Source organism: Miniopterus schreibersii, assembly GCF_964146895.1.
Source record: "Miniopterus schreibersii genome assembly, chromosome: 20".
Lineage (NCBI taxonomy): Eukaryota > Metazoa > Chordata > Mammalia > Chiroptera > Miniopteridae > Miniopterus > Miniopterus schreibersii.
The window spans coordinates 12,169,378-12,197,022 of NC_138122.1; the positions used below are offsets into that span (position 1 = coordinate 12,169,378).

Sequence of the window (27,645 nt, forward strand, 5' to 3'; positions counted from 1 at the left end):
CGATAAGGCTAATAACAATGTGCTAAGCACTCTAAACCCAGTGTTTCAGAACACAGCTTTCATTCATCCCATTTTACAGACAGACACCAGGACTCAGAGCAGTTATGTGGCTTGCTTGAAGTTTAAAAAAAAAAAAGGTGGCAAGTGACAGTGGCTAGATTAGTCCCACAGCCTAGCATTGAAGACCTATGCGCCTTGATCCTGACTCAGTGCTGATGCCGTGTGGAAAACTGGACCTCAGAAAGGGGAAGGGCCTGGCTGGTAATCAGCAAAGACAAGAGGCAAACCCAAACCTGCTTGATACCCCAAAGACCCATTGCACCTGCGCTTTTACCATCTCATCTGTGTTCCTCCTGGAACCCAGTAGAAGCCCTTTGCAGGCATGGAAACGAAGGACTTCAGTGCCCAAGGACTCATGGCCAGTAGGTGGCAGACCCAGCAAGACAGTCTTCCTTTCTGTTCTGTCACTACTGACTCCAGTCGGGATGACATTTGGTGCTAGGGAGCACATAAAACCAATGAGATGGGTCAAAGTGGGCATCTGAGCCCTGGGGTTTCAGGACTGCAAGGGGCTCACTGCTATCCCACTTATAATTACACACATCCCTAGACAGAGAACTCACTACTTTATGTGGCCATGTTTTTGGTATCTGAACATCTGCAACTACTGGGAAGTTCTTCCTGACATCCAGCTGACATCCCTGTAGTTTTCCTCATGTCCCCCAGGGATGTCCCTACAGAGCTGGCCAGTGGCAGAGTAGAGAGTGGGAGATAGGGAGGAGACTGGGTACTGGTCCCTGTGGCAGTAAGTGGCAGAGGCCACCGCTCCTCTCTGACCTTCTGACCCCCACCTGCAGTCTGGGCCATGGTGGGCCCACTGTTGGACAGTGGCCCAGTCCTCTTGGAACTGTCATTGCCAACCCTGATCCTCTGTATGTGCTCGTGATCCAGCTCAGGGGCAGATGGGTCTCTGGAACCCTGTCAGGAATTAGTGGAGAGAGAGGCGACTGCTTGGGCTGATTTAGGTGCACAATCTCAGCAGAGGTCTATCCAGCCCCCTTTGCAAGTGTGGGGAAGGGGTGATGTTGGACTACAAGGTCACTGTAAGAGGAGGGGATCCAGGACGACCAGGGCCCGATGCCCTTGGTGAGATCCAGTGAATGTTGAACTAATTAAATCCACTTCTAAATGTAAATCCACTCCTAAATGCCCCAGCCTATGTGACAGCTAGGCCAGAATGTCACTGATTGTGTGGCCCCATGGGAGAAGAGCTATCTTGCTAAATGGGGCCTTTGTGTTCCAGAGAGGGACACTTCATTCTGCCCACCAAGAGCTTTAAGCAGAATCCCTGTGCCAGGGTGCCAAATGGCTGTCACCTCAAGTGCCAACTCCAGTTGATTGGTGATGGCTGCCTGGCCCTGAAAGGCTGCTGGAATCAATTTGCCTTGTATGCCAAGGCACCTGGTGACCCAATGGTGGTATCTGTGGTAAGTTCTAGCTCTAAGCCATTTCCCTCTCTTTGTTCTGACCAAGAAACTATTGGGTGAACACTCTGGCCTCTGACATGGGTGGATAAGACATAAATGTCTGGTCCCCACCTTAGCAGTGTTTTGGACAGTAGTAGCTTTCTGGGTAGCCATGGGGAATATGGTGAGCTGAGGATCTGGTCATCATCACCAGGTGCAACCAGGACAGGAAATGTTTGGAACCAAGAATGAGCCAGGATGCCCCTCTGGGCGTGGCTCAGCGATTGAGCATCAACCTATGATACAGGAGATTGCAGTTTGATTCTCGGTCAGGGCACATGCCCAGGTTGCAGGCGCTATCTCCAGTCGGGGGCATGCAGGAGGCAGCTGATCAATGACGACTCTGTCATCATTGATGTTTCTCTCTCTCTCCCTCACCCTACCTCTCTCTGAAATCAATAAAGATATGTTTTTTAAAAAAGAATGAGCCAGGATCACTGGGCAAGAGGCCACTTCAGGAAGCCCCTGAAAGAATCCCCAATGGGGAAGCATCCCCACTGGTGCCACCCATACCACAGGGTTAAGTGAAGTTGGCCTAGGGTTACAGTCCCATTCATGGTGACGCGTGTGCCCTGTGTTATTGCAGGGACCAGGCGGCTGCTCTTCACCTGACAGGGAAATACAACCTTTGCTAAACTCAGCCCAGGTGGTGAACCCCACAGTGTTCGTCTGTGAACCTGCGGAAGGGTGGAGGAAATGGGACACCAGGAAAAGGAGGTGATAAAGGCACAAATTGCTCCTGTGGTGGTGGGATGAAGGATGTGAGGGAGGGTGGTCCTGTGGGGCCTTGCAGGGTGGGTGGGCTGAGTCCAAGGTGTCTGTAGACTCAACGCCTGATGGTGGACGAAATCCCCTTGTTCACCGAGAGGAACCTCCCTCTCCTGGAGACCCTGCAGGCCCTCACCCACGACAGCCTCTCTAAGCCTGCATCCAGTCTCTGCTGTGGGAACCCTGGGGCGAGGAAGGCTGGGGGGAGTCCCCAGGCCCAGGTATCAGATGGACTGGGTTTGAGTCCCAGTGACCTTAAACAAGTGAGAACCTCTCGGAATTTCAGTTTCCCACCTGCAAAATAGGATGTATGAGGAACTCTCCCGGGTTGTGGGAGGAATACAATCCGATGTGGACAGGAGGACGGTGCGCGAAGAGCCTGCTGAACAGCGGGTGCTAGCGAAGGATACTAGTGAAGTGGGGTAGTGATAAGGCCAACGCGGCCGGAGTCTGGGGAAGGGGCATTAGTCCTGCAAGTTCCCGCTCGGGGCCGGACGGTCCGGGGACGCCCTGGAAGGCGGGCGGGTGGGGGGAGCGCCCCGCAGCCCCGGCAGCCGCCGCAGAAGCGATCGCGGCAGGTGCCGGGCCTCCGCCGCTCCACAAGGGGGCCAGTGCTGGTAGAGACAGACATCCAGGTGGCCCAATGGCAAGCTGGCATCTTCCCGAGCCCGGCCAATCGACGCTGGTTGCTGGGCCGCGCCGGGCCTCCTGACCAATGGGGAAATTTGCGGGCGGATGGGGCGGGTCAGAGAGCCCCGTCGCCGGCCAGGCCGTTTTGCGCACGGGCCACGAGAGGGGCGCGAGGTCTGGCCCCAGGGGCTGCGAGCTCTGCCCAGGAGGGTCAGCCCTCGCACGGGTCCAACCCAAGGCCCGGCGAACGGCCACCTGCCTGGCGCCCTGGGGACGCCGCGTCCCGCGCGCTCAGGGAACTGGGGACGTCCGTTTGGGGGCGGGGGCCGTGCTGCGGAGCCGCCCACGCCGCGCTCCAGGTAGGCTGGGCCCGGAGGCGGGGTCCGCAGGGAGCCTGGGGTTGGAGCTGTAGGTGCGGGCCGGGCTGGGGCAGGGCGGGGCGGGATCTTTGGCTGGGAGTCCAGGTCTGGGCCGGGCCGGGGCTGGGGATCGGAACCCAACTCCGCCCCACCCGCAGCTCCCCCGCGCCACGGTGCGCGAGACCCTCGACTGGCGGGGACAGGTCTCTTTGTGAGTGGCCTCTGGGCCCGACCCGACTGGCCTGGTCCTCTGCTCTGCGCGACGCCAGGGCTGTGGTGCCACGGAAACTTTACAACCGCCTGAGGGGTGGCGGGGCCGGGGAACTTTCCTGGGGACCGTGTGCCGCCGGGAAGCGCCGGGACACCATGGGGCCAAGGGGATGTCTTCCCACCCCGTTGCTTCCGCCACCTAGAGGACAAGGGAGGGGATGATGCCCTGGGTTCCTGCGCGGTGCCCTGACCTGGGCCCCTTACCTCCCTCCCCCACTCCCCCTTCGCCACCTCGGTGGGACACCGGGCCCCTAGTGGAACCGGGTCCTCCCCACTCCGAATGCTACTCAGCCCAGGTTCACTGAGGTGTCGCCTTGGGCAGGCAGCCTGGGATTCCCAGCCTTCCATTTTAACCTTTAAATAATTAAATATTGGGTACTCACCGCAAGTCACTGGTTCTAAGCTGTGCAGAGTGTATGGCTCAGGTTCCCATTAACTTTGGATCCAGACAGTTTAGAAACAAGGAAAAGAGAAGAACCTGCCCAATGGGGTTTGATCTGTTAGGATAGTAATGTTAATGTTGCCTCAGGTGGTTACCCCTTCGTCATGGCCCTTCCCATTGTCACCCGTGTTACTGTGCAGGGCACACACCAGGTCAGGACTTACAAACTCAGGTGCTTGGGGGATGAGCAGCTTAGTGCCTATGGGGGAAACCGGTCTCATAAGGTCAGCACCAGGGGCACACTGGGAGCGCCCCACTCTCCCTGCCTCCACTCCCAGATCCAGGCTGCTGCCAGAGGTCTGCCTGTCCCAAGCACGTCCTGTCTGACCTTTGCTCAGTGTATCTCTGGGATGGTGCTCAACACTGGGGATAGTCAGAGCCCATGGCCATTCAGTTTCCAAGCAGGTGGTCCAGGCCTCGGGTGTGGCCATAGCATGTGTGGCCATGAATCAGGAAGGTATGCTTTCTCCCAGACTTGCCCTATTCCATCCACTGTACCATGTCTATCCCCGTTGTCCCCACAAGTCTGTAGTCTGCCAGCATCTAGCACAGAGCTGAGCACAGAGCACTCTCTTTGCTTGGAACTCTGATCCTAGCCTGGGGAGGAGGGTCATGTGAGTACAGCCAGGCCAGCGCCACCCTGCTCTTCTTTGCTGGCTTTTCTACAAGACACCAGTATCTGATGACCAAGTTCCTCCTGGATGAACTGGGTCCAGCCCCAAGCCCTCAGTCCTACTAAGTTAGAGCTGCCCCCACCCCCCTGCCACATCTGAACTGTATAGTGACCCTCCAGAGATAGCCCCTCAGTTCTCTTTCTAGTCCAGGGTTTGGGGTTTGTTGTGTTTTGTGGGTTTTGGGGTTTTTTTTTGCATCTCCATTCCTGTTTGTATTGCATTAGGATTCAGGGTGGGTTCACCCCAAGACACAGGCTTGGGGGACATGAGCAGTGGGATCCTTTGCCTCCAAGAGGAGCCAGGAACTGAAGCACAGGTGGGTGATGGGGGGCAGGGGGCTAGGATACCAGGTATGCCAGAGCCTCTGCCAGCCTCTAGCCTCTGCCTGTGACCCAGCCTGGCCTCAGCAGAGAGAGGGAGGGGTCAGAGCTGGGGTGGAGTTCCAGGGAGGGAAGATGAAGCTCTGGGGACAAGCACTATAGGATGCAGGGTGTTGGGGTGGAGGTTGGCAGGGCACAAGGGGTTCTGGGAACTTTCCCAGTAGTGGCTCAATTGGAGGAAGATGTGTTCTTTTGCTGCCAGCTTCCATCAAGATTAAAATGATGTCTAGGGCCCCTCTACAAGAGCCCCTGAATTAGAGAGTAACCAGAGGGGGGCGGACACAGGGTCAGGAATCCTTTTATGGGCCTTCCTAGCTGGAAGGGTTACACATCTTGACCTGTTTCACAGGTCAGAAGATGAGCCCAGAGCTAGTGGACAACCACATCACCTACGTGGCTCCCCTTTCCCCTCCCCCCACCCTGGGTCAGTCACAGGCCTTCCCACTTACCCAGTGCACCCAGAGGGGCCAGCAGCCTCTAGAGCAAAGCAGGAGCAAGCTGAGCGCAGCCACCAGAGGGCACCTGGAACCACCATGGCAGGCAAGACTAGCTCTAACCAGGACCCTTCCTGAGGCACCCAGTAGGGAGGCCAGAGCTCTGCTTTCTCCAGGTTGCCTGTTCTGGGTGCGCTGCTGGAGAGGAGCAAGGGTCCCTGTAATAAGGCCCCTCACTACCCCCAAGAGCTCCTCACCACCTTTGGAACTCCTACCAGGCAGAGGAGACTCGAGGTTTGGGTGACAGGATAGTTGAGCACCAGCTTGAGCAGGGACAGGAAAGGACAGGCCCTGCACCTGCACTGCCCTGAGAGTGAGGACTCCTTCAGTTGCATGCCCCAGGCACCTCCCTGCTTCCATAGGTCGGCGCTGCCATCACTGAACAGTCCAGGCAAAGACTCCCAACTAGTCCCCAGGGTGGAGCTGTGCCTCTCTGCCTCAGTGCCCTCATCTGTAAAATGAAAGGGTGCAGAGAAAGTAGGCTCCTTCTCATGATGCACCGAGTTGCCAGTGACCAGTGGCTTGGAAGACCTCATCAGGATTTGCTGTAGTGCAGCAGGACTCAAGGCTCTAGTGCAAAGCAAGCTCTTACACAGGCCTGCTGGACCATCACCTGAGCTCCTTACCACCCACTATGGCCCCAAGTCACCTGCCCAGCCCTCTCAGCCCTAGCCCCAACCCTCTTAACTCCATTTGTGCCCATGGGAGCTCTCGTCAGGTATCTGTGGGTCCATAGCTTGCTGTTCTGGCCTCATGGCTCGCCCTTGAAGGCTGGGCTGGGTTCCTGCCTCAGTTGGACACACAGCAGGCCTTTCCAAGGCTGGGGGTGGGTCTGATAAGGGGTGTGGTGACTCCCTTCAACCTGAGGCTCTTGGTACAGGGTTCTTGGCTGGCAGGTGACCCCAGAGCCTGCAGACCAGCCCTGAGGGGTGGTAAGAAGGGCTCCCCACGACAGGTACCCCCTGCTGCCTTGTCACAAATCCCATCACTAGTTCTACTCACATCTCAAGTCTGTTCATCTGTTTGTATGTCCATCTCTCCACTGCCCCAGGTCTCCTGTTAGGCTTTGTCCCGCACTGACCAATACAGCGCTGCTGTGACAGGGTGCCCTGGGGATGGAGACCCATGCCTCTCCCATACCCTCCCACTCCCTTTGCTTCCACTCTCCACCTGTGGGAAGCTCTTCCTCAGACCCCCCTCCCTCGCACAGCCCTGCAGATATCTCCACCCCCGCACTAGTGTCTACTACTAGGCCTCTGCGCTTGTGGAGTTCTTGGCCTGGCAGGAGCCCCACCAAGAGGGAGCACATTCTTCTTGTGACCACACATTCCCAGCTCAGTGGGTGAGTTGGGGGAGCCCTAGGGACAGGAAGACCTGAGTTCAAATCCTGGCCCAGTTCCGCCTTGCCTGGGCCCAGTTTCCCCACCTGTAAAATGGGGATATTGGGCCAACCCAATGTGTGAGATGAGAGTCTATGTGATGATAGTGCACAGCCAGCATTTCAAGAGGCTTCTCATGAAGCCAGTTCTGGGAGAGGCTGGTGGTTCTCAGGACTGATTTTAAAAAAAAAAGGCACACAGTTCTCTGGGATGAGATCTATGTGAACATTTAAGCCAAAAACTGAGGTGTCCCAGAAATGTCACATTCTGAACAAAAGCTGATCTCTGAGCCTCAGACTTCAGAGCAGGAGCAGCGGCGCCTGGGCTGTGCTCAGGAGGGCATCAGTGGGCAGGTGGACTCCTGACCACACTTCCCCTCCTAGGCACACATGCTCATGTATTCGCATGCATGTGCGTGTACATGCCCATTCTTCCCTGCCTCTGGCCCCAGTGACCTGACTCGGACCCCATGATCCTCCCTGATTTGAAGCCCCTCCCCTTGATGAAGGGGCTGCAGGGAAGCAGGGAGGCCCACCCTCCAGGCCCCAAACGGGCCACGTCCACAAAGGAAGATTGGACAGAGGCTGGAACAATCTGGAAAACACTGTAGAGCCAAGGGAGAGTGCACCCATCAACTGCGTCCCCCAGGATCTAGCCTCCCATCTGGATCCCACACTCCCCCTGCCTGTCTGTGCCACCCTGGTTTTCTTTTTCATGACACAGACACTCTCTGGCAACGTCCCCAGGCTCGATACAGAGGAAATGTGTCCCCCAGGTTGTTGGCCAAGACAGGAGGCCACATGGGTTCTCCCCACTTCGGCGGGCATGTGAAGGGCACTTGGACATAGCTATCTTTTTTGTTTTTATTTTGACAGGATGTTTATTAAAGCTGGGGATGGCAAAACAAGTAAGGGCTTAGGACAGAAGAAGCAGCTTTGGCTCTCGAGAAAGGTTATGGTGAAGAAATGAGCCAAGGAGGGGGCTGCTGTCAGCTCACTGGAAAGTCATGGAAAAGGGGCACCTTGGGGGCAGGTTCGGGGGCTTAGTCCGGGGTGAACTCCCCTAGTTGCAAGTCTCATGGGGTCCCTTAGAGTTTAGAGATGCATGACTACGGGGGAAGAAGAGGGAGAAGGGAAAGGTGCGGGCGTGCTCCTGGTAGGGGGAGCCATCTGAACTGTTTCTTGACTAATATTTTCTGTTGCCAGAAATTGGAAATATCGCATATAATGTGTCCTTGGGTTCAAGGTGCCCCTGGCAGGCACTGGCCCTTGGCCAGTGCCCACTGGATCTTTAAGATCAGGTTGAAGCCTCCTGTAATTAGCCTTTGTTCTCCAAAGTCCATCCTTCTGCATGTTTACTCTATAAGGACATGTTGGGTTCACTCTGTCAGGTCCTCCCTTTGTGGACTCACCTTAGGCTCGCACTGCCTGGAGCCCATTGCCCCTCCCCGCAGCCCCTCTGAGCACCCTTCCTTACTGCGAACAGGTCCCTACCATGGTGGGGCCCCCTCAGACGCCCCAAGGTGACCTGGTTCCTTTGTGGACATCCAGGCTTTGAATGCTGTGTGCTACGTTTGGCCGGGGATAGCCCTGGAACCACCTGCAAGGAGGGGCATGGGTCTCCTGATGACAGCGTTTGTGAGCTTTCACATGTGGTGTCCCATGTCCAGACAGCTTTGTCATGCTGTAGGGAGTAAACTGGCTTCTTCTTCAAGGGTCATGGGTTTGGCATCCTCATGACTGCAGTAGGTGGCACCACCAGGCCAGGGGCTCACATGTGCCCTGTTTGTGTCTCAGCCTCAGGGGCTGGTAGGCGTGTGGTGGTCAGCCAGTCTGCCTGCCACTCAAGGATCTTGCCCACATAGCTAAAAAGCCTGGTTCAGGCTGGCTGCTGCCCTCTCACCTGTGGGCTGTTCTAAGCCAGGCGTCTGGGGCCTCTGTGACTGGACTTGTGGGTCATTCTCCAGGTGAGCTCAGTGTGAGAAGCAGAAACCAACGCCACAGCCCCAAGCCCCTGTCCATCCTGGGACCCATGCATCTCAGGTGAGGCAGAAGGAAGAACACCTAATGGCAGGATTTGGTCCAGACCCCGGCTCTGATTGTCTCACAGGCTGCATGCAGGGCTCTGTGCCGGCCACTGCAGTTACGGTGTGAGTGCCATACCAACTTTTGGCCATGCCATCCCTCACTCAGCGTGACTCATGGCTGGTGGCGTGGATGCTGCTGCAGTGCCAGCCTAGTAAAGCCAGCTGTGGTCTGCCCACCGGTCCTCCTGGGCAGTCTGCAAGCCCACAGTGGCTGTTCTGGTGTGTTTACCCTCTCCCCAGCTCCATCACTATCCTCCCAGAGCATCCACTGCCCCCTCACTCACCTCATGGACTCTCCTGGGTCTCTCACTGTCACTCTGTCCAGAGTCAGCTTTGGGCTGTTCCCTGGACTTGTTCTGCTTTGTTCCCCTTCTTGGACTGTCCTGCGGGGAGCTGCCTGGACCATCAGACTGCTGAGGAGCTCTATTCCCCCACGGCCTGGGTGCCCCTGCCCCAACATGACCCTTAGCTGGAGCACCCGGAGTCATCAGCTCTGTTTCTCCCACAGGGAAGGCTGCCCAGTATCCTGGTTGGGGAGCCGGAGGCACCCCACCCCCATGGCACCTCTTGCCAGGTTGATGTTTGCAGTTGATGAGTTTGGTGTTTCGAATATGCCTTTAGTTAAACTTTTTCTTTTCAAAATATTTCATTCTCCTGAAAACCTAATTAGGCCATTCATTCGTCTGAATGTACTTGCTGCTCTCTGCGTTTTGTGAGATAGTGAGGCATTGGAGATGCGCCAAACCTATCCTCCTGGGTTGGGGGGTTGCTTTTGTTCTGTGCCCTGGAGGGAAAGGTACCCCTGTGGCCTTTCCTGGCCTATGGGGCACTGAGTATATAGATGGGGAAACAGGCCTGGGCCACTGAAGAGTCTGGGATAGCATAGGTGGAGGGGTCTCAGCCCTGGCAAGGCCCACCCTTCACAAATCAGCATCACCTGTCACCTCTTGTCACCTCCTGTCACCTCAGGCCCTGGGTCAAGGCCATGGTCTCAGTGATGCTGTGGAGGTGCCTCCTAAACCCCACTGGGCCAGGCTTCCAGAGGGGCTGAGAGCCAGGGTGAGGCCACAGGATCAACCCACAGATGCTAAGTGACAGTGGTACTGGAGCCTCTGTTTTGCCTTTTTAATAAATTATAAACCAATATGTGCTTGTTTATAGAAAATGTAGGAGAAAAAAAGAAGGAAAAAGAAATAATGCCTGTCACACCCTTGCATCCTGGCACTGGCAGGCCTTGCTAGGCGCTGAGGGAGGAGGTTTCTGCGTGTGCAAGTTTCAGCTGCTGGGGTTGTGACCCCCCCCTTCCCCTCACTAGCATCCTCTGTGACGATGCTTTGCCAACAGAGAGTGGGTGCCCCTCGCTGTGCTGGCCCTCCCACTCCTCTCAGACCACCTGGCCATTCCCCCTTGGGCCTCTGCATTTCCCCAGGCAGGCCTGCCCTGGTTTGTCCATGGGGTTTGTGCAGTGGCTGCTGCAAAGAGCTCAGGGAACACATTCCATTGTGGACACTCAGGCTGTTTACAGCTCTCCACCATCAGGGCTGTGAGCTAAACATCTTGTGCCCAAAGCTGTTTTTCTGGGTTTAAACAACTTGGGTTTGGTTTGACCTTGAGGTCCAGGCAAGGCCAACTGTGTGTGTGTGTAAAGCACGCACACTCACTGGGGGCAGAGCCTTGGTGTGGATTATCAGACTAGAGCAAGGCCTGAGAAAGGGCCACAACAGCCCTTCTGAGAGATACCTAGACCAACCATCTTAAGAAAGATTCCATCCCACCCCAGGGACCTGCACAGAAGACATCCAGTCCAGGGAGCCACACCTCCCCCACTCCTGTTCCTTCACGTATGGCACGGCATCCCAGGTGCCCAGCAGGTGTGTGTGAGGTGCCACCACTCCTGAGGCTGTGCTGAGGAATTCGGGTGATCAGGAGGCCAGGCTGGTCCCCAGCTCTGTGGTCACTGCACAGTAGGTGGTAGGGCCACCCCTTCCCCTCAGTTCCTCCACTCCAGTCCTGATCCTGTGCATTTCCTTGGCCTCCACCCAGCCTGGTCCCCATGGGAGCTGGAAGCCTGGTGGCACCAGCACTCCTGCAGATGATCACTTCTGAGGTGAGTCACTGGGACCCTCAGGGAGGGCTCATAGATGGCTCTGGTCGTAAGAGTGAGTCTCCTGCCCACAGCTGGAGGTACAGAGCTCAAGACACCTAGCACCCACCCCCCACTCTGCCCCATTCAGAGACCCATGATGGAGTGAAGGCTGCAGGGCTCTACTGAGGGTACCAGCTCTGCCCCTTGGAGCATGCCATGTACCTCCTAGTCTGCCCACTTTGGGAACCTTGTGACCAGAAATTCTGATAGGGCAAGGGGGAAACAAGGGTGAGGAGGAGAGGGGTATAAGGGGAGGGAGGGGCAGAGACTTAGGTGTGTAGGGTACAAAGAGATAGGAATGTGGGAGGGCAGGGTGCTAAGGAGGCAGGGGTATGGGAGAAAGTGGGGTAGTGTAGGGAAGGGAGGGGCACCAGAGGGGAGGGAAGGATGGGGGAGGCAGGGCTGCTGGGAGAAGGGGGCATGCAGGGGAATGGAGGAATACAGGGTAAGTGAGGGTAAGGGAAATGTGGGAGTACAGGGAAGAGGGACAGGGAGGGGCAGGGTTGCAGGGGGAGGGAGAGACAGGGGTTGAGACAGAGGGAGGCAGAAGGTGGTTGGAGGCCAAGGAGAGCCCAGGCCCAAGAATGGGAGCTAGGAAGGTAAAGACCATGTACTCTAAGCTGCCTGGCCACACGCTGAGCCTCAACCCTTGGAGAGGGTCCCCCGTCCCCCAATCAATGGGCACATACCACCAGCCTCACCTGTCACTTCCTGCCCAGGATGGGAGTGGGGCAGGTTCATTGCCACCCATGAAGGCAGGTGACTTGTCCAGGGTTCCAGAAGAGGCAGAGCCATGGCCAGCACCCCATCTGGGCCCACTTCGTCCCAGCAGGGGCTTCCCTGCCCCCTCTCCACCACAGCCCCACCCCAGGCCCAGCTGAGGCAGAGGGCTTGAGTGAGACCAAAACCATATTGCCTCTTGGGCCTCCCAGCATGGGGGTAAGGGATTATAGTGGGGAAACTGAGGCTCAGCAAGCAGTGTAGTGGTGGAGGGGCCCTGCTTCCCAGGCCTGCCCCAGGCAAGTACATATTCTATTTCCATCTTCTTGGTGACAGTTCTCTGTGGCCTTCCTTTTAAGCATGGAATAATATTCCGTTATAAGTCTATATCACATTACGTTTATCCATCTGATGATGATAGACATTTGGGTTGCTTCACCTTTTGGCCATTATGAATACTGCTGCTATGAACATGCATGTACAAATTTTTTTTTTTTTTTTAATCCTCACCAGAGGATATTTTTTCCATTGCTTTTCAGAGAGAGTGGAAGGGAGAGAGAGAGAAGGAAACATCGATGTGAGAGAGACATTGATTGGTTGTCTCCCACATGTGCCCTGACCAGTGATCGAGCCTGCAACTGAGGTATGTGCCCTTGGTTGGAATCAAATCCAGGATCCTTCAGTCCATAGGCCGACGCTCTAACCACTGAGCAAATCCAGCTAGGGCCATATGAACAATTTCAAACCTACTTTTTTACCATCCTGTATTGCTGGAAAATGCAGTTCATCCTCTCAGCAGCCCTTGTTCCCTGAGGGGCATTGCCTGCAGCCTCTGCTGGCAGTTCCCCAAAGTGCTTGGGTTAGCCAGACCTCTTGAATTCTGGAGTTTTCCACTTCTTTTTGGCTCTTTTTCAAAATTTTTATTTATAGATTTGGGGGGGGGGGAGAAAGAAACATCAATTTGTTGTTCCACTTATTTATGCATTCATTGGTGGCTTCTCATATGTGCCCTGACCAGGGGTCGAACCCAGAACCTGTGTGTATTAGGACGATGCTCTAACCAACTGAGGTACCCAGCCAGGACTTTTCTTTTGGCTCTTAAAGCCCTAGTCCAGGGTCCTGCCTGGTGAGCCATGTTCTCTGCCTCCCAGGGAAAGATTGACTATGTGAACAGCAAATCATGACTGAAAATCCAGAAACTTCACCGTGATGTCTGCTTAAGGTAATCTCAGAGCTAGGTTAACCCTTTTTAAAGATCTCAAGCTCGTGTGGCCAGCCGTGGCTCAGTGGTTGAGCATCCGCCTAGGAACCAGGAGACCGAGGTTTAATTCCCTGTTGGAGCACATGCCCAGGTTGCAGGCTCAATCCCCAGTCGGGGGTGTGCAGGAGGCAGCCACTATCAATGACAACTCTCGATGTTTCCATCTCTCCCTCTTCCTCTCTTGGAAATCAATAAAGATATATTTTTTTTAAAAAGATCTCGAGTTAAGGAGAGGAGGTATTTTTGTTTATTTTAGCAAGACTGTCAGCTATTTCTTACCAAAAAAAAGAGTGTCTGCAACATTGGAGGTGGTGAGTGGGCAGAGGGTGCTGTAGCTGACATCTATGAATATCCAGACAGTGTCCCAGGCTGTGAACCCAGACCTCAGTGTGGCCTGCGACGTCAGGCTCAGCAGGCCTCCTTCCCTCACTACAGAGTGGACACCACATGTTCGAGGTCCAAGGAAACATCAGCCTAATGAGAGTGAATCACAAAGCCCTGGGAATAGACTTGTCCATAATTTTCTCAGTCCCACTGGGTTATTTGCATATGAAAAGCAGGACTTTGCTGTTGGCTGGAGGTTGGTGGTGTCTGGACTTGTTGCCATGGGCACTCAGTGCTTCAGGAGCAGCAGAGCTGGCTCCCAGGCAGAGGAGAGGGGTTAGGAGCGGCAAGGCTGGCATCCAGCTCAGTTTGTGGGAGGGAAGGGGTGTCTCTGGGGGCCCCTGTGAGGAGCCAGAGCTGGCCAGAGGCCACTTGGGACCTTGGGCAAGGGCAGACCAGAGGGGACCTGGCCCTTTGATGCAGCAGGCCAAGGGCAAGGCTGGAAGGGCCTGAAACCTCCCTCCCTAGGGCATGCCTGCCTCTGATCCATCCAGACCCAGGCAGCCGCGGCTACTCTGCCTCTGCCCACAGCAGCTGGACAGTCTTTCTGACGCCTGTGCTGCTTGTAGACCCTGTCCCTTTCACTGAGCTTTGAGTGCCATGCAGGTGTGGCCAAGTGGAGTCTCCCTGCTTGGGTCCCCACTGTTCCCTGGTGAGGGAATGAGGGTCAATTTCCCCACACATCTCTCTCTTCCTAGAGAACCTTCTCCTGGGGATTCAGGTGACTCAGTTGAGCCCCAGGCCCATGTTGGGGTCCCCCCAGCCACCCTTTCCTCCCAGGGCTGTGGGAGGATTGACTGGGTATTGCTGTAATGGTCTGAGCGGGCACATCCAGCTGCCTGAATGTGTCAGCAGCTAGCAGGAATGCTGATGGGAAAGCTGGCCTGGCGGGTGAAGCAGGGGCCTATGTGGGGGTACAGGGGACACTTGCTGACTTGCAGGAGCACTAATCTGTCAGGGCTGCCCTTTGCTCGCCTGCCTGGGACCTGTGTGGATCTGCCCACAAAGGGACAAATCTGTCCTGGGGCCATTACCACCTCTTGCTGCTGCCTGGGCCTGTGATCCCCTCACCCCAGGGGCTTAGTTAGCAAAGCTGCAGTGGGTCAGACTGAGGTCACTTGGGGAGGGCCAGCCCGGCAGGGAGCCCAACATGCAGGGGCACTGCCAAGTGCCTGGACTGCAGCAGTCAAGGTGGGAGGGACCAGTGGCTAGGACAGGGAGGGGTTCCATGGCTAGGGCCACCTCCAGGGCGGAGTGGGGGGCTGCTGGCATGAGCCTCCGTGACTGTGGAGCTGGGGCACAAACAGGGCAGACACACTGGGGTGTAGGGACAGGGACTCTGCATTGGGTCCCTGTCACCATGCCCTGGACCTACATTGCCCTCAGAGTCCCATCTCTCCAACTCTGGAGCAAGCCAGGCCATAGCAAGTTTCCCTTTTGTCCAAGCCTGTCGCAAGGTTGTGGCTGCAGCAAGTCTGCCCCAGGCCACACAGCTTGGCTGGCGGAATGCTCAGGGCAGGCAGGAAAAGATGCGGACCTCTACAGCAGGGGAAGCCAGGCCAGAGAAGCGAAGGACAGTGAACTGGGTGGGCCAGACACCATGCGCAGTCCCTTCAGCAGCCTTGGTCCCAGACATCTTGCCATCTGAGCAGCCTGCCCTGCCCGCTGGCACACAGGACTTCCGTGCCTGGTTTCCAGTGAGGTGGGAGTTTCCCTGCTGCCTGTGCCTTTATCTAGGCAGAGTGCGCTGCTGGTCAGAATGATGGGGAAGACAGTGGGAAGTCCCCCAGCTCCGAGCAGACAGCCACTTCCTGGATGCCATCCCAGGGACCTTTGTGTGGGCATCCAGGGCAGGTGGCTATAGTGGGGGGCCCCAGCCCCTAACCCTCAGGCTCTCCTGCCCCAGCTTCCTTGCCTCTGTAAAGGAGGGCATTGGGTTGAGGGGCTCTGTCTCACCCCCCAGAGGCTTATAGGCCACAGGCTTCCAGGGGCTGTAACCCCATTGCCCCTCAAAGAGGCTTTGTACCACCACAAAGAGGCTCTGTCCCTCCCAGAGAAGCCTGAGTGTTGCCATGGCAGCAGAGGGGGCCTGGAAGAAGAGGGTCCACTGTATGGGGGAAAAGGGGCATTCCAGGCAGAAGGCCCTGGTGTTCACAGGCCAGTGGCCAGTGTGGGTGACAGCTACACTGCCAGGCTTCAGCCCTCGGCCTGGCTAGACAGCTGCCCCGTCTGTGCCTGGATGGAGCCATCAGAGCATCTCACAGACCCCTTGGCCCCTCAGTAGAGGCTGGGCTCCCAGGCCCTAGTTGCTGTGGGATCTCTCTGGGTTTGGTCCCAGCCTGGCTGTGAGCCTCAGGCCCTGGGGAATGTGCTCACCCCAGAGTGCAGTGGGCCCTGGTAACTACCCTCCCCCCCATGTTGTTCTGCTCTTCCTAAGATGGGGGGGTGAGGAGGACTCCGCTGAAGGGGTTGGGGAAGCCACACAGGGTGCCTTGCAGGCTGGGTGCCTGGTAGGGGAGGCAATGGAGTCGAGGGACCAGCTGACCCCACAGAGTGGGGCACCTTGGGGTTTGACCTCTCCCTTATGTCCCAGGCTCCCCTCTCTTGGTTGGGACAAGTGGGTGGGCTCCCGGTGCAGGTGGAGAGAGGACTGTGATTCCAGCCCCCAGCCCTCTCTACTTGGAGCTCCATGGCTCCCCAACCCTGGAGCATTGGAGTGCCCCTGGCCTGGCTGCTGCATTGACCACAGAAAAGGTGGGTCCTTGCTGCTCATACCCACACTTGGAGCCTGAAAGGCATGGCCCTCGAGCCCAGGCTGCAGCTGCAGTCTGAGTCAGGTGCAGGAGGGGCAGTGAGGGGGCTGCCCAGAATCCCAACCTTGGACCTGGGGGACTGCTGTACATCTCTATCCCATGAGTCCTCACAGAGAGGCAGGCCCCAGGGAACCAAGGAGACGTGAGGGGTGCCACAGTTGGCACAGGGAGCACAGTCTGTGACGTGTCCTAGTGGGAAGTCTCAGACCCAGACCCTTTAGGGGGCTCTGGCGGTAGTTCCCTGTGGCTCAGGCCTCCCACCCAGGAGGGGCAGCAGCTGGGATGCTCACCTGCCCCTGCCTGCCATTGATTGCTACGTCTGACTTGCAGTCACCTGGCCATTCCCCAGCCCCCGCCCCAGCCCCAGGCTCCTCAGACCTCAGGTTCCCTGGACCCCAAAGAGTGTCCCTGCCTGGATCTGACCCTGAACTTCCTGCATCAGGCCCCCCATACAGCCCCGGTCCTTCTGGATCACCTGCCAAGTACCCCCCCCCCCGCCCTGGAGCTGACCAGTGCTTGACCTAGGGTGCCCCATTAGCACAAGGCAAGTACCTCTCGGGAGGATCACCCCAGAGTGTCTCCCTGCATTTGGGCGTCGTCTTGCATGGGATCATGGGATATGTGCTTCTGGGGATCCACGTGGACAACCTTAGGGCAGGAGGAGGTCACTGAGGGGCTCTCTGTCCCCTGCATCCTCCATGGTATATGGTCCAATGCAGTAGAGGCACCTCCTCTGCTGGGGAAATCTAATTTCCAGGCTGAATGCAATTATGGCTCTCCAGCTCCCTGAAAATCCTGCTACTTCCCTTGGGCAGCAGTTGGTACCGCCCAGGCCCCTCGGGAGCTGAGTTCCCCAGGTTTCTCACTCACTTAGCTGTCAGCTGGGGCGAGTGTTTTTCCCATTTCTTCCTCAGGGTCTGATTATAGCAGGAGTTTGCACTCCTTCCTAGAACATTGGCATGGGCCCAAGGGGCCTGGCACTGCTGCGAACTAAGATGAATTCCTTCCAGTCTTTTTTCTGCACGCTTATGCACACAGTTGTTTCCATGCTCATTGCATCTTATCTCTCTGGCCATATGCCTTGTTCATGACCTTTACCTACTTTGAGTTGGAGTTTTGGGTTTTCCTATTGATTTCTAAGGCGATTTATTGACAAAGGATATCCTTTTGCTGCTGGATATTGCAAAGACTTGATCCCAGTGTGTCAATGTCTTTTTCTCCTACTTTCTATTATGAAAAACTACAAATACACAGAAGTAGAAAGACTAGGGTGACGCATCCCCACGTACCCCTCACCAGCTTCCACTGTGATGAATTCACAGTCTAGAAGTAAAGTCATTGTCTTTTTGTCTGAAATATTCTCTAAATGGTGTCACTTAAAAAACAAACAAACTATAACCGCAATACGTGGCTTTTATCTTGGATGTACAGAAATGTTTCATTCTCACCAAGTCAAGCTGGTTTGTCTTTCTTGGCAGTTCCTTCCAGTGCTTTAAGGTTGAGAACAGCCTTCTCCCACCCAGACACCCCAGGCCCTGCACTGACTGCAAGTGACCCAGCAGTCCTGGATGCACGAGGACTCCACCCTTGTGAACCCCAGGTCCCAGGCCTCCTGCTTCATCCCTGTTCCTCAGCCTTGGCACAGTGTGCATCCCTGTAGGCTGACCAGAAGCTATCCCCATGGCTATAACCACAGTAGGGGGTGGCAGGGTAAAGATGGGCCCTCACGAGGCCTGGCCCGAAGTGCAGGGAGCGTCTCCAAGCCGCCTGTGCTGAGGTGGGGACATGATGCCCTCCCCGCAGAGAGGTTTTCGGCACTACTCGACCTGGATGCTGCTCTTCTGCTCCTGATTGCACCCATCTACATGAGTGGGGGTGTGGAAGGAGGCTCAACCAGTGGCCAGTCCCCTCTCTCCCCTCGTGGGGGCCAGGGACAGCAGGCAGTGTACTGACAGATGGCCAGGATCAGAGCCCAAGCCTCCTGCCTACCTCCCCCTGCTGGCCTGACCCTTAGGAAATTCCTCTAATTCCTCAGCTGGGATTGGACTGAGGCCTCATAAGTTGATTTTCTGGAGCAGGGTTTGGCTGCACTCCCTGTGAGGAGGAATGTCTGGGTCAGCAGGAGGAAGTCAGTTGTGGGCTTAGGTTTCGGGGGAAGGATCAGCGTCTTCCCCCCAGTTTCTCCAGTGGTGCCTTCGCTTTCCTGACGGAGTACATTGTCTACAGCTGTGCCCCAGAAGTCTCAGGGACAAGGCTCCCTCCTCTCAGCAGTGTTTCAGAGCCTCATTCCTGCCTGCCTGCACACTCATTCGTCCGCCCAGCTGTCCATTCACTCATTGCTCCAGCCAGAGCCAACCTCCCATTCCTCCACCCATCCTTTTATGTGCTCACTGACTGCCTGCGTATCCACCCACCTAGCCACCCACCCATCTACCCCCATCCTCTCACACAAGGGCCTACTTACTCCGCAACCCACACATCCGTTTACTCCTCCATTCATTTCCCCTTCCATCCAGCCTCTGTACTTTCATGTCCACCCACCCACACATCCATCCACCTGGGGTCACTCCTGTGTGCCCAAGCCTGGACAGGCTTTCTTTAGGTTGAGCACCTCCACTCCTGCCCGAGACAGGCAAGAATGTCTCTGGATGGCATGTTTGTTCGTGTCTTCTTGTTACATCACCTCCATGGGCAGGCGGGCTTGTGTGGTGAAGAGCGACTTGCAAAGGTGGTGCCTGGGGTCATGATAGGTGTGCCCTGCAGGCAGTGCAGGGACCTTCCCAGGTGAACAGAGGCTGTGATGATGTCAGGCAGTGCAGGGCCCTTCCTAGGTAAATGGAGGCTGTGACGTCAGTCAGGGAGCACAGCGAGGGTCAGCTGAGGTCCCACAGTGTGGCACCTCCCTGCCTGCCTCCAGAGCCTACCTGGTCACAGCAGGAATGAGTCTGGTGCCCACCACTACCCAGGATCAGGGCCCCACCCCAGGGCTCTGCTGGGGAAAACATCTTTGAAGTCTCATGGTCAATCTTAAAAATTCATGCCCATGTTGCCTTTCACGTCATTACATATTTATTGTTTTAATGTAAAAATAGCGTTTTGCTTTACCATCAGAAAAGCTGCCTCTGCAGTGACGGCCTGGGTCACCTGTACTCACATGTGCTCCTGCACACCTGGGATCTGGGGAAGCTACCGTGGAGCTACGCAGGAGAGTGGGCCTCCGTCTTCCCTGCTTCCTAGATGCCCCCAGCCAGCAATCTGCCTCCTGTGCATGCCAGGGCTACCCTTGAGGCCACCAAGGTGACAAGGTGGCTGGCTGCCTGCAAGGTTCAGTGCCCTCACTCACAGGCAGATAGAAGGGTGTACCCTCGGGCTGAAGTGGAGGGCATAGGCCCAGGACCCAGGGTCTTTGTTCTCCTGTAGGCAGCTGTGGGGCACTCTACACTCAAGCTGGCTGGCATTTGGGGGTGTCACCTGAGAGACATACAGTTATTTAGCTCCAGCTGAGAGAACTGGGCAATGGAAAGGTCAGTGTGGGGTTTGGCCACCTTCTCACTAAAGCCTCAGAATTCCGGGCCCCTAGCCAGCCCCCAGCCAGGGGGCCCCCTTCAGGGGTTTCCTTGGACCCCAGAGCTGGGGCATGCTGGAGGGCCCAAGGCAGGGAAGCTGGAGGCTAAGGCTGCCCCCTTGCCTGCTGTCCCCAGGGTCTGCAGCACAGGCCTGGTTCTGCTGGGTCGGGGGAGGGGAAGCCTGAGGTCAGCAAAGAACCCACGTCTCTACACAAGGAGAGAGGGAAGCCACCTCCTGGCCATGAGGCCAACAGCTGTCCCATGGGTCCTGATCATCCCCTCCCAGGGCACGCCTTCCCCTCATATGTGTGGCCCTGGTCCCAGCTGTGCCGCCCAGGGCCATGAGGCTCAGCTGAGACTGCCCTGCTGCAATCAAGGCTGGCTGAAGACTGACCTGCTTCAACCTCCACCCCCTACCCTGCCCTGTGCTGTCCTCGAGGGAGGAAGGGCCCACAACACCCGCCTGGGGCAGCCAGATTTAGTTGATCTGTGCACAGGGCCTGGTGGCCACCACATGCGGGTGTGTCTGGTACCCCTGCACAGGGGCTGCATGCCCATGGCTGTGTACACACCATGCTATTCGTCCCTTATTCCCTGCTGGCCACTGCACCCCCACCTCCCTGTGAATGCCAGGACTCTCCCTGCAGTTCAGCTCATTCTTTCCTCTGTGCTGACCTCACTGCCCCTCCTCTAGGTCATGCTGACAGTTTACTTGTGCAACTGGTACTGGGAAATGAAGAGCAGCCTCTGGAAACTACACTGGCCTATTTTCCTCTCTGGGCCTCGGTTTCCCCACTTGTCACAGTGGGATGGACTCTGTGATATCCTTTCAACTGGAGATGTACCCATGCCCTCCACAGTGTCCCTGGCCCAGCCAGCATTGGTGTAGCCAAGCCTAGCACTCACCCTTCCTCTCTGGGGCACTGTCCTTACAGCTGATTCTGCCCTGCAGAGCTGGACCCTCTTGGGTGCTGCCCACTGTGCTGTGTCTCTAAGCTCAGGCCCTACGTGGGTGGAGGGGTAAGCCAGCAGAGGCAGTCTCAGTGGACTGGTGTGGGTTGGGTAGGGAGGATACCTGGAGCATCACTGGCACCATGCGGCACTCTAAGTGCCTGGCAGTGTGACCACATGGCCTGCACCCCATGTGCTGCCATGAGGCTAGGTGTGGACTCCAAATACTCCTGCATCTTTTTGCCCATGAAAAACAAACACACTGAGCAGCCAGGGAGCAAGTGGTGAGGAAAAGCACTGGCTCGTCATTGCAGCTGCCAAGTCCCACCACTCCCACCCAATCCCCTGGGACCTGTAGGTGAAGCACTAGATCCGGACCCAGGCAGGCCTGACCCTCCTGGCACACTGGGCCTGGGTAGCCCAGGCCCCTGCCCTCAACCTTCCTCTGGATCCAGTATCAAGCATATGGGCCACTTTCAGGCACAGAATAGCAGCCAGGCTGTACTCGGCTTTCACTCTGCCATGTGGGGAGACATCACCCTGTTCTAACCAGCGTAGCTGTGCGTGGAGGCCAGACCACTGGTCTGTAGGCCAATGTCACCCCTGCGCCTGCCTAGGTGTTCCAGATACCTGGAGTCTATGGAGTGACACCTCAGTCCCTGCTCACTGGTGTATTGACTCTGCCCCACTGGCTATGTGGCTATGGACAGGTCCTCTACCCTCTCTGGGCCCCAGCATCCACCTCAGTGAGATGAGCCTGGGCTGGGCCCATGAGATTGGGGTGAGCTGGCATGTGCTGTGGGCAGCAGTGGCCCTGGGGGGGTCTGAGTGCTGGTCACACCAAGCTCTTCTGGCCCTTCCCTTCCCAGTGGGCTCTAGGATGCTCACAGTCCATGGTTCTCCTGTGCCTGCCAGGGAGCAGGAGAGCATGGGTCAGACAGAGCCCACACCCCACAGGGAAGGAGCTGGCTGCTTCCGGCCAGCCTCAGATTAATGGCTTTTAATTTAGAATGTAATCAATGCAGCTTCTCTCTGGAGAGCTGGATGCTCCAGTCTGGGAGTGAGTTGTATGATTTGTGAGTGGGACAGGCAAGGGGCCCATGGTGCCCTCTTGGCTCTACTTTGACCTTGCTCTGCTTTGCCTGCAGCCAGCAGGCATCCTGGTCATGGAGGATTGCAACGTGCACTCGGCCGCCAGCATCCTGGCCTCGGTGAAGGAGCAGGAGGCTCGCTTCGAGCGGCTGACACGGGCGCTAGAGCAGGAGCGGCGCCATGTTGCCCTGCAGCTGGAGCGTGCCCAGCAACCTGGTGTGGGCAGCAGTGGTGGCGTGGGCAGTGGGCAGCCCTTGCCGATGGCCTGGCAACAGCTGGTCTTGCAGGTAACAGCCCAGTGACTCAGGAAGGGGAAGACAATCAAGGGGCCCTGGTGGGCCACAAGCCAGCATGCATTGGCTTATTGCAAGACCTCCTGGGCCTCTAGGGAGAGGAGAAAAGTGGGATCCCAAAGGGACTAGAAATCCCACGTGGTTGTGCAGGGTACCATGTGATGAATGGGCAGGACACAACATGAATCCTCAGAGCAGCACCCTCCACTTGAGTAAGCCCCCAAGACCCAGGCAGCTGGACTGGGTCTATTCTGGGCAGCTCAGTGGCCAGCATGGTGACACTGAGGGGTTTGCCAGCCTTGGAGTCTCCCTGCCATGCTGTTCTTCATAGCATACATCAGTGGATCAGCCCCAGGGGAAGGTTCAAGCAAGGCCTTGGGCTCTGCCTGCAGCTCAGATGGTGACCTGGGTGCTGTTTCTCTACTGACTCAGACTGGTCTCAGGCCCCTGATCAGCCCCCAGGAGGTATGGAACCCTGTGTGCTCTGTGGCCAGGCCATGAAAACTCTGAAGTTGGGGGTGTGTGCTCAGGAGTCAGGCTGCCTGGACTCCTCCCACCACCCACTGTGCCCCAATGCCTAACCTGCAGAGAGAGTGACAAAAGCACCTTACTCACAGGGTGGTTGGGGCAGGACAAGGAAATGCGGGAGTCCTGGAGTTTGGTGTGATGATTTTGGTTCCCATTAACTGAGGCATGGGGTAGGGGACGGGCAGGGTGGAGCTGTCCCAGGAACTTGCGGGAGCTGGGAGTAGGGTCCTGGGTGGGGGTCCACCCTGCAGGCCTCCCACTGTGGCCCCTCCTCACAACTGGGCTCCAAGGCCTAGGGGGTAGATGCCTGCTGATTCCCCTGGGTTCCTCACAGTGATCCTTGGAGGGCTTCCCAGTGGGCTTCTCAGTTCCCTGGGCAGGACAACAGGGTTGCTCTCCTAAACTTGGCAGCTGGAGCCCCTCCAGATGTCCCCTAGCACATGCACACTCTCCTTCCTCTGGTCCTGCTCAGCCCTCCAAAGGTGAGGCCTATACCCCCAAACTCAAGGAGGGGTAGAAAAGCCCAGCTGGGCCATATGGGGACAGTGACAGCCACTGACCCCAAGGCTGCCCCTTAGGCCCAGGCGCTCCATCCAGTCCTCCCAGGCCGGAAAAGGCTTGGGCCTTTAGCCCAGAGGGCACTGCCAAGGGTTAATGCCCCCAAGGGAAGATGTTTCCATAGCCGGGAGCTGCCTAGCTTCCTGGGAGCAGTGGAGGGAAGACCTCAGGCCACCACCCCTCTCAATCCATCACCCCTCCCCACCCAAGGCTTTCCCAGACTGCCCACGAGTTTCTCTCTCATGGGAGGAGATGGTTTTCGCAGGCTGAGATGAGAGAGAATGTGTGTTCCCACGGCAGTGGCTACTCTGGCCGGGCTGATGGGATGCAAGGGAGGTGGGGCCACATCCAGCTGTCCAGGCCTAGCAGCCTCGATGCCAAACCTGCTTTCCAGATCCATCTCAGCATGAGGTGCCTGGTGATCTACCTGCTGAGCCACAGGGCTACCTGGAGCTGGTCCTCAAGGTCAGAGACAGGCTCTGCACAGTTTGGGAGCTAGTAGCAAGGCAAGTAGCTGGGGCCAGGGGGTTAAGAGGCCAGGGGCTACTAATGCTGTGACCTCCTAGGCTGCTCCACAATCCTGGCTGCCTGCCCTTCATCATCCATCAGGAAAGGCCCCCTCCTCCAGACACCTGGCTGGAGCAGGGCTGGCCCTCACCCAGTGTGTATGGAGGGGGGCTGGAATATGGGGGCGGTCATCACTCTGGGGACCTAGCCGACTTCAGGCTGGGGCACTAACAGCTGGTGGAATTTGGGAGAAGATAGAAATGAACCCAATGTAAGCATCCAGGCCAAGTTCCCTTAGGGCAGTGGTCCAGCCCTCCTGCTCCTGCTTCTGTTCCACCTAGGGCTGCCATGGATAGATGATATAGGGGGCCAGTGGTGAGGTGAACTCACCCCTGTGCAGGTGGTAAAACTGAGGCTCAGAGGGACATGCATTGGACACCCAGAGTCCTTGAGTATGGTGGCTGCAAGGTCGTACATGGCATGCTGTGGAAGAAAAGAGGATCGGTGGTGGCTTGGTTTTCTGACTGGGGTCTGTGGAAAAACAGGAGGAGGCAGGAGGCCAGGCCTGGACCTCCTCTCTTTCCTGACACATTTAATCTCCCTGAGCTGGGCCCAGCTCTGTTCTTCCTAGAGCCTAGTTACCTTGATCATAATGCAAGAGCCACTGGCTTGTCTTGTCTTTGTGGGACATGACCCAAGAGGTGGCCCAGCCCAGCCCTTCCCTTCTCTCCATTTGTTTCCAGCAGAGCCAGATTCCCCAGGGTGTGGCTGCACCTTCTCACCAGGCTTCTGGGAGGAGGGGAGGAGTACATCCTGATTAACCCCCTACTCTGAACCCCCTCCCCCCACTTCCCAGTAGATCAAAGGCATGGAGGAGAGAGGTTCTAAGGCAGCTCAGCCTCAAAAGCTTTCACCCAGGGTCACCCAACAGTTTTTTTCTCCCTTTGATCTGCTCTGACACTCCTCAGAGGGTGGTGGGATCCTGGGCCTGTGTGTTAAGGGAGAAAATCCAATACAAAGTGGGCCAGGGAAGGTCAGTTTGCCAGGTCCAGGTTGAGCTCTGTGGGGACACTTATTTGGGGGGGGGGGGTCGCTTTTTGGGTATGGGCAGGGGCCTGGAGGGGGATCTGAGAGATCTTGCAGTGCTGAAATCGTAGTAACTACTGTCTTATCGGCCCCCATTTCACAGCAAGGGAAACTGAGTCGCAGCTGGGATGTGCAGCTTGTGCCATTGAGAGTGGCCTTGACTCTGTCCATGGCCGCACTGGACCCTGCACTGCCAGAATTGTTTCCTCAACTCTGCAGGGGGAGAGACGCATGAGCTCTTTTACTGGGGGAAAACCTAAGTCCGGAGAGAGGGACAGGGCACATCGCTGCGGAGGAAAAATATCACCCCCGCGGGAAGAGGGGTGCGGGGGAGGGACGAGAGCCCAGACCCGCTGCAGGAGAGACCCCCGCCCGCCCAGGCCGCAGAGCTCCGCCCCGCCCCGCCCCGCCCACCGGTCCCCGCCCCGCCCCGCCTGGGCGCGGCCCCGCCCGATTGGCTGCTCGCCGTGACCACCGCCAGGTCCGCCCCCGCGGGGAGCGAGTCCGCGGAGCCCGAGCCCGAGCCCAAGCGACCGAGGCGTCGGAGCTGAGCCCGGTCCAGCCGCCGCTGCCCCACCTCCGGCCCGCACCTCCCGAGCCGGTCCAATGCCGGCCGAACTCAGACAGGTTGGAGGGAACTTGGTCCCGGGCGATGGGGCCCGGTCCCGGGACCGGCTGCGGAGGGCGGGGCGCCGGCCTCCCCGGGAGGACCCGCTTTTGTTCCTGGAGCCGGCGGCCGGAGGCGGCTATTGTCTGCGCTCCGAGCCGGCGCGTCGGCCCCGACCAGGCGGGGCGCGGAGTGGGCGCGCCTCCGGGGGCTGTGCGCCGCGCGGGGCCGCGGGGTCTCCGGGGGCCGGGCGCGGGGGCCCCGGGCGGTGCGACCCTGCGCGGGGAGCGGGGCCGGGACTGGGTGGGTGCACCTGAGGCCAGCGCCCAGGACAGGTGCAGGCGACAGGGGCGGGGCGCGAACGCCTTCCCGAGCAGCCCCTTCTATGCAGGAGGGAGGCCGAGTCCGGACGGGGAAGCCCGGCTAGGCCGCCTGCTCCTGGGGGCTCGCTGGGCCTCCCCTCTAAAGCCCCAGCGCGGGTTCCGACTCGGGACCTGCGAAGGAGATTCCGGAGGGAGCCTTAAGGGAAGCCCCGTCTGCAGCAGCAGCGCACGTGAGGGGAGGGGTGGAGGACGGCCCTGCCCACGTGCAGAGGCGGGTGGGGTCTCTGAGGAAAACCCTGCAGGCTGCCTTCCAGTCCTGGGGCTGGGGGAGGCATGTGGGCAGTCTGCACTCTTGCCCACAGAGGGCGGGGTCCAGTGACAGGCCCCGAAAGGGCTGGGGGGGGGGGGGACAACCGCAGGGCGCCCTGTCCTGGGAGGTAGGTCTCCCAAACACCTGCCTTCTGGGACAGCCAGCCAGTCTCTGCCTCCTCTGTATCCCTGGCGTGGCCCCCAGGGTCTGGCCACTGACTACCCCAGAGATGGAGGGGCCATTGGGGAAGTTGGGGGGATTTGGGCCACAGTGTAGCCAATGGATGTGGGCTGGGTTTGGGGAAGTTGGGTGAATGACATCCAGCTCTGCTTTCTGTGTCCCACAAGCCTGGTCCCCTAACCTGCTGGGCACCCACTACCCCTTGGCCTCTCTGCCACTCGGCATGAGGCTGTGCCCTGGCAGTAGGACTGCTGCCGTGGAGGATTGAGCTCCATTCTGCCAGGGCTGGGCAGAGGCCGTGGGCGTCAAGGGAGAGGGTTTCTGTGGTGGTCAAGGGCTTGCTCCCTGGTGGGAGATGCCACCCCTCTGTTCATTCAGCAGCACCCATCTTATGTCTTCTGGGGACCTGGCCCCAGGGGTTGTGGGAGCCAGGTGTGGAATCCCACCTTAACCCATTCCCTGTGTTGGGCAGCAGAGCCATGGACAGGGTGGGGCACCCACTCCTTAGTTCCTTCTTCATGATATAGACCATGGGTGCTCATCAGACAAATGTAGGTGATGCAGGTAGATCCATGCCTCTGGGACCCCAGTCCAGCCAGCCCCCCCATTACAACTTGGCTTGTTTCCTCTGCCCCCTCCCTCGGCCATTCCCACATGTACCCCAGAGGCTATTGTGGACTTTTGCCCAGGTGGCGGCCCCTCTATGCATTGTCTCACATCTGGCCACAACGGTGGACTGGCACTATCCCCTGCCTGTCCCACAGCCTTGACGACCTAGGTCCTACCTGTTTCTGTATAAAGCTGAGCCCCTGGTGTGTGAAGGGGCCCAGGGCCCTCTTGCTGTGCTCAGCTCTGTGCCTCCAGGCACTCTCATGAGAGCATCACCTTCTGGGGTTCTCCAGGCCCCTCCCATAAGTTCAGATGAGCTCATGGGAAACCCCAGGTTTGGGCAGCAGCCCCTCTCCGGACCCGGGCCCAAGTGGACCATGGATAGGTGTATCACAGGACGGATTTGGGCTCTGGAGGCTGGGCTCTGGAGGCTGGGCAGTGGTTCCAGTGAGAGCTGCAAGGATAAGGCCAGGGCTGGAGAAGGAGCACCAACACACAGTTGACAGGACTTGGCAGGATTTGGGACATGGAGGAGGGCTGGGGGTGGTGTGTCCATGCAGGTGCCCATGTCTGGGGTATAAGGGGTTAGGGAGTACTGGGGCTGCCAGGCCAGGGGTCCCTGAGGCTGGGCTGGCCTGGTAGGTGGACATGGGTGGTACATGGGACCCTAGAGCAGAACCTCAAGGCCAGACAAGGATCCAGG

At 57.7% G+C, this 27,645-nt stretch overlaps 1 protein-coding gene across 6 annotated transcripts in view; it reads left to right on the forward strand.

Moving 5' to 3' along the window:
- Positions 1-3,042: 3,042 nt before the first annotated feature.
- Positions 3,043-27,645, forward strand: part of ARVCF (ARVCF delta catenin family member) — a 39,806-nt gene continuing 15,203 nt past the window's right edge. For 4 of the 6 annotated variants that reach the window (XR_013997821.1, XM_081123202.1, XM_081123200.1 and 1 more), the window contains exons 1-2: positions 3,043-3,283; positions 21,998-22,228. Coding sequence is in view for 5 of the 6 variants with exons in the window: in XM_081123202.1 (XP_080979328.1) it covers positions 22,016-22,228 (213 nt within the window). In the remaining variant the exon portion in view is untranslated. Of the gene's footprint in view, positions 3,284-21,997; positions 22,229-25,410; positions 25,541-27,645 lie in introns of those variants that run through there. The other 2 variants (XM_081123204.1, XM_081123203.1) reach the window with 2 other exon arrangements.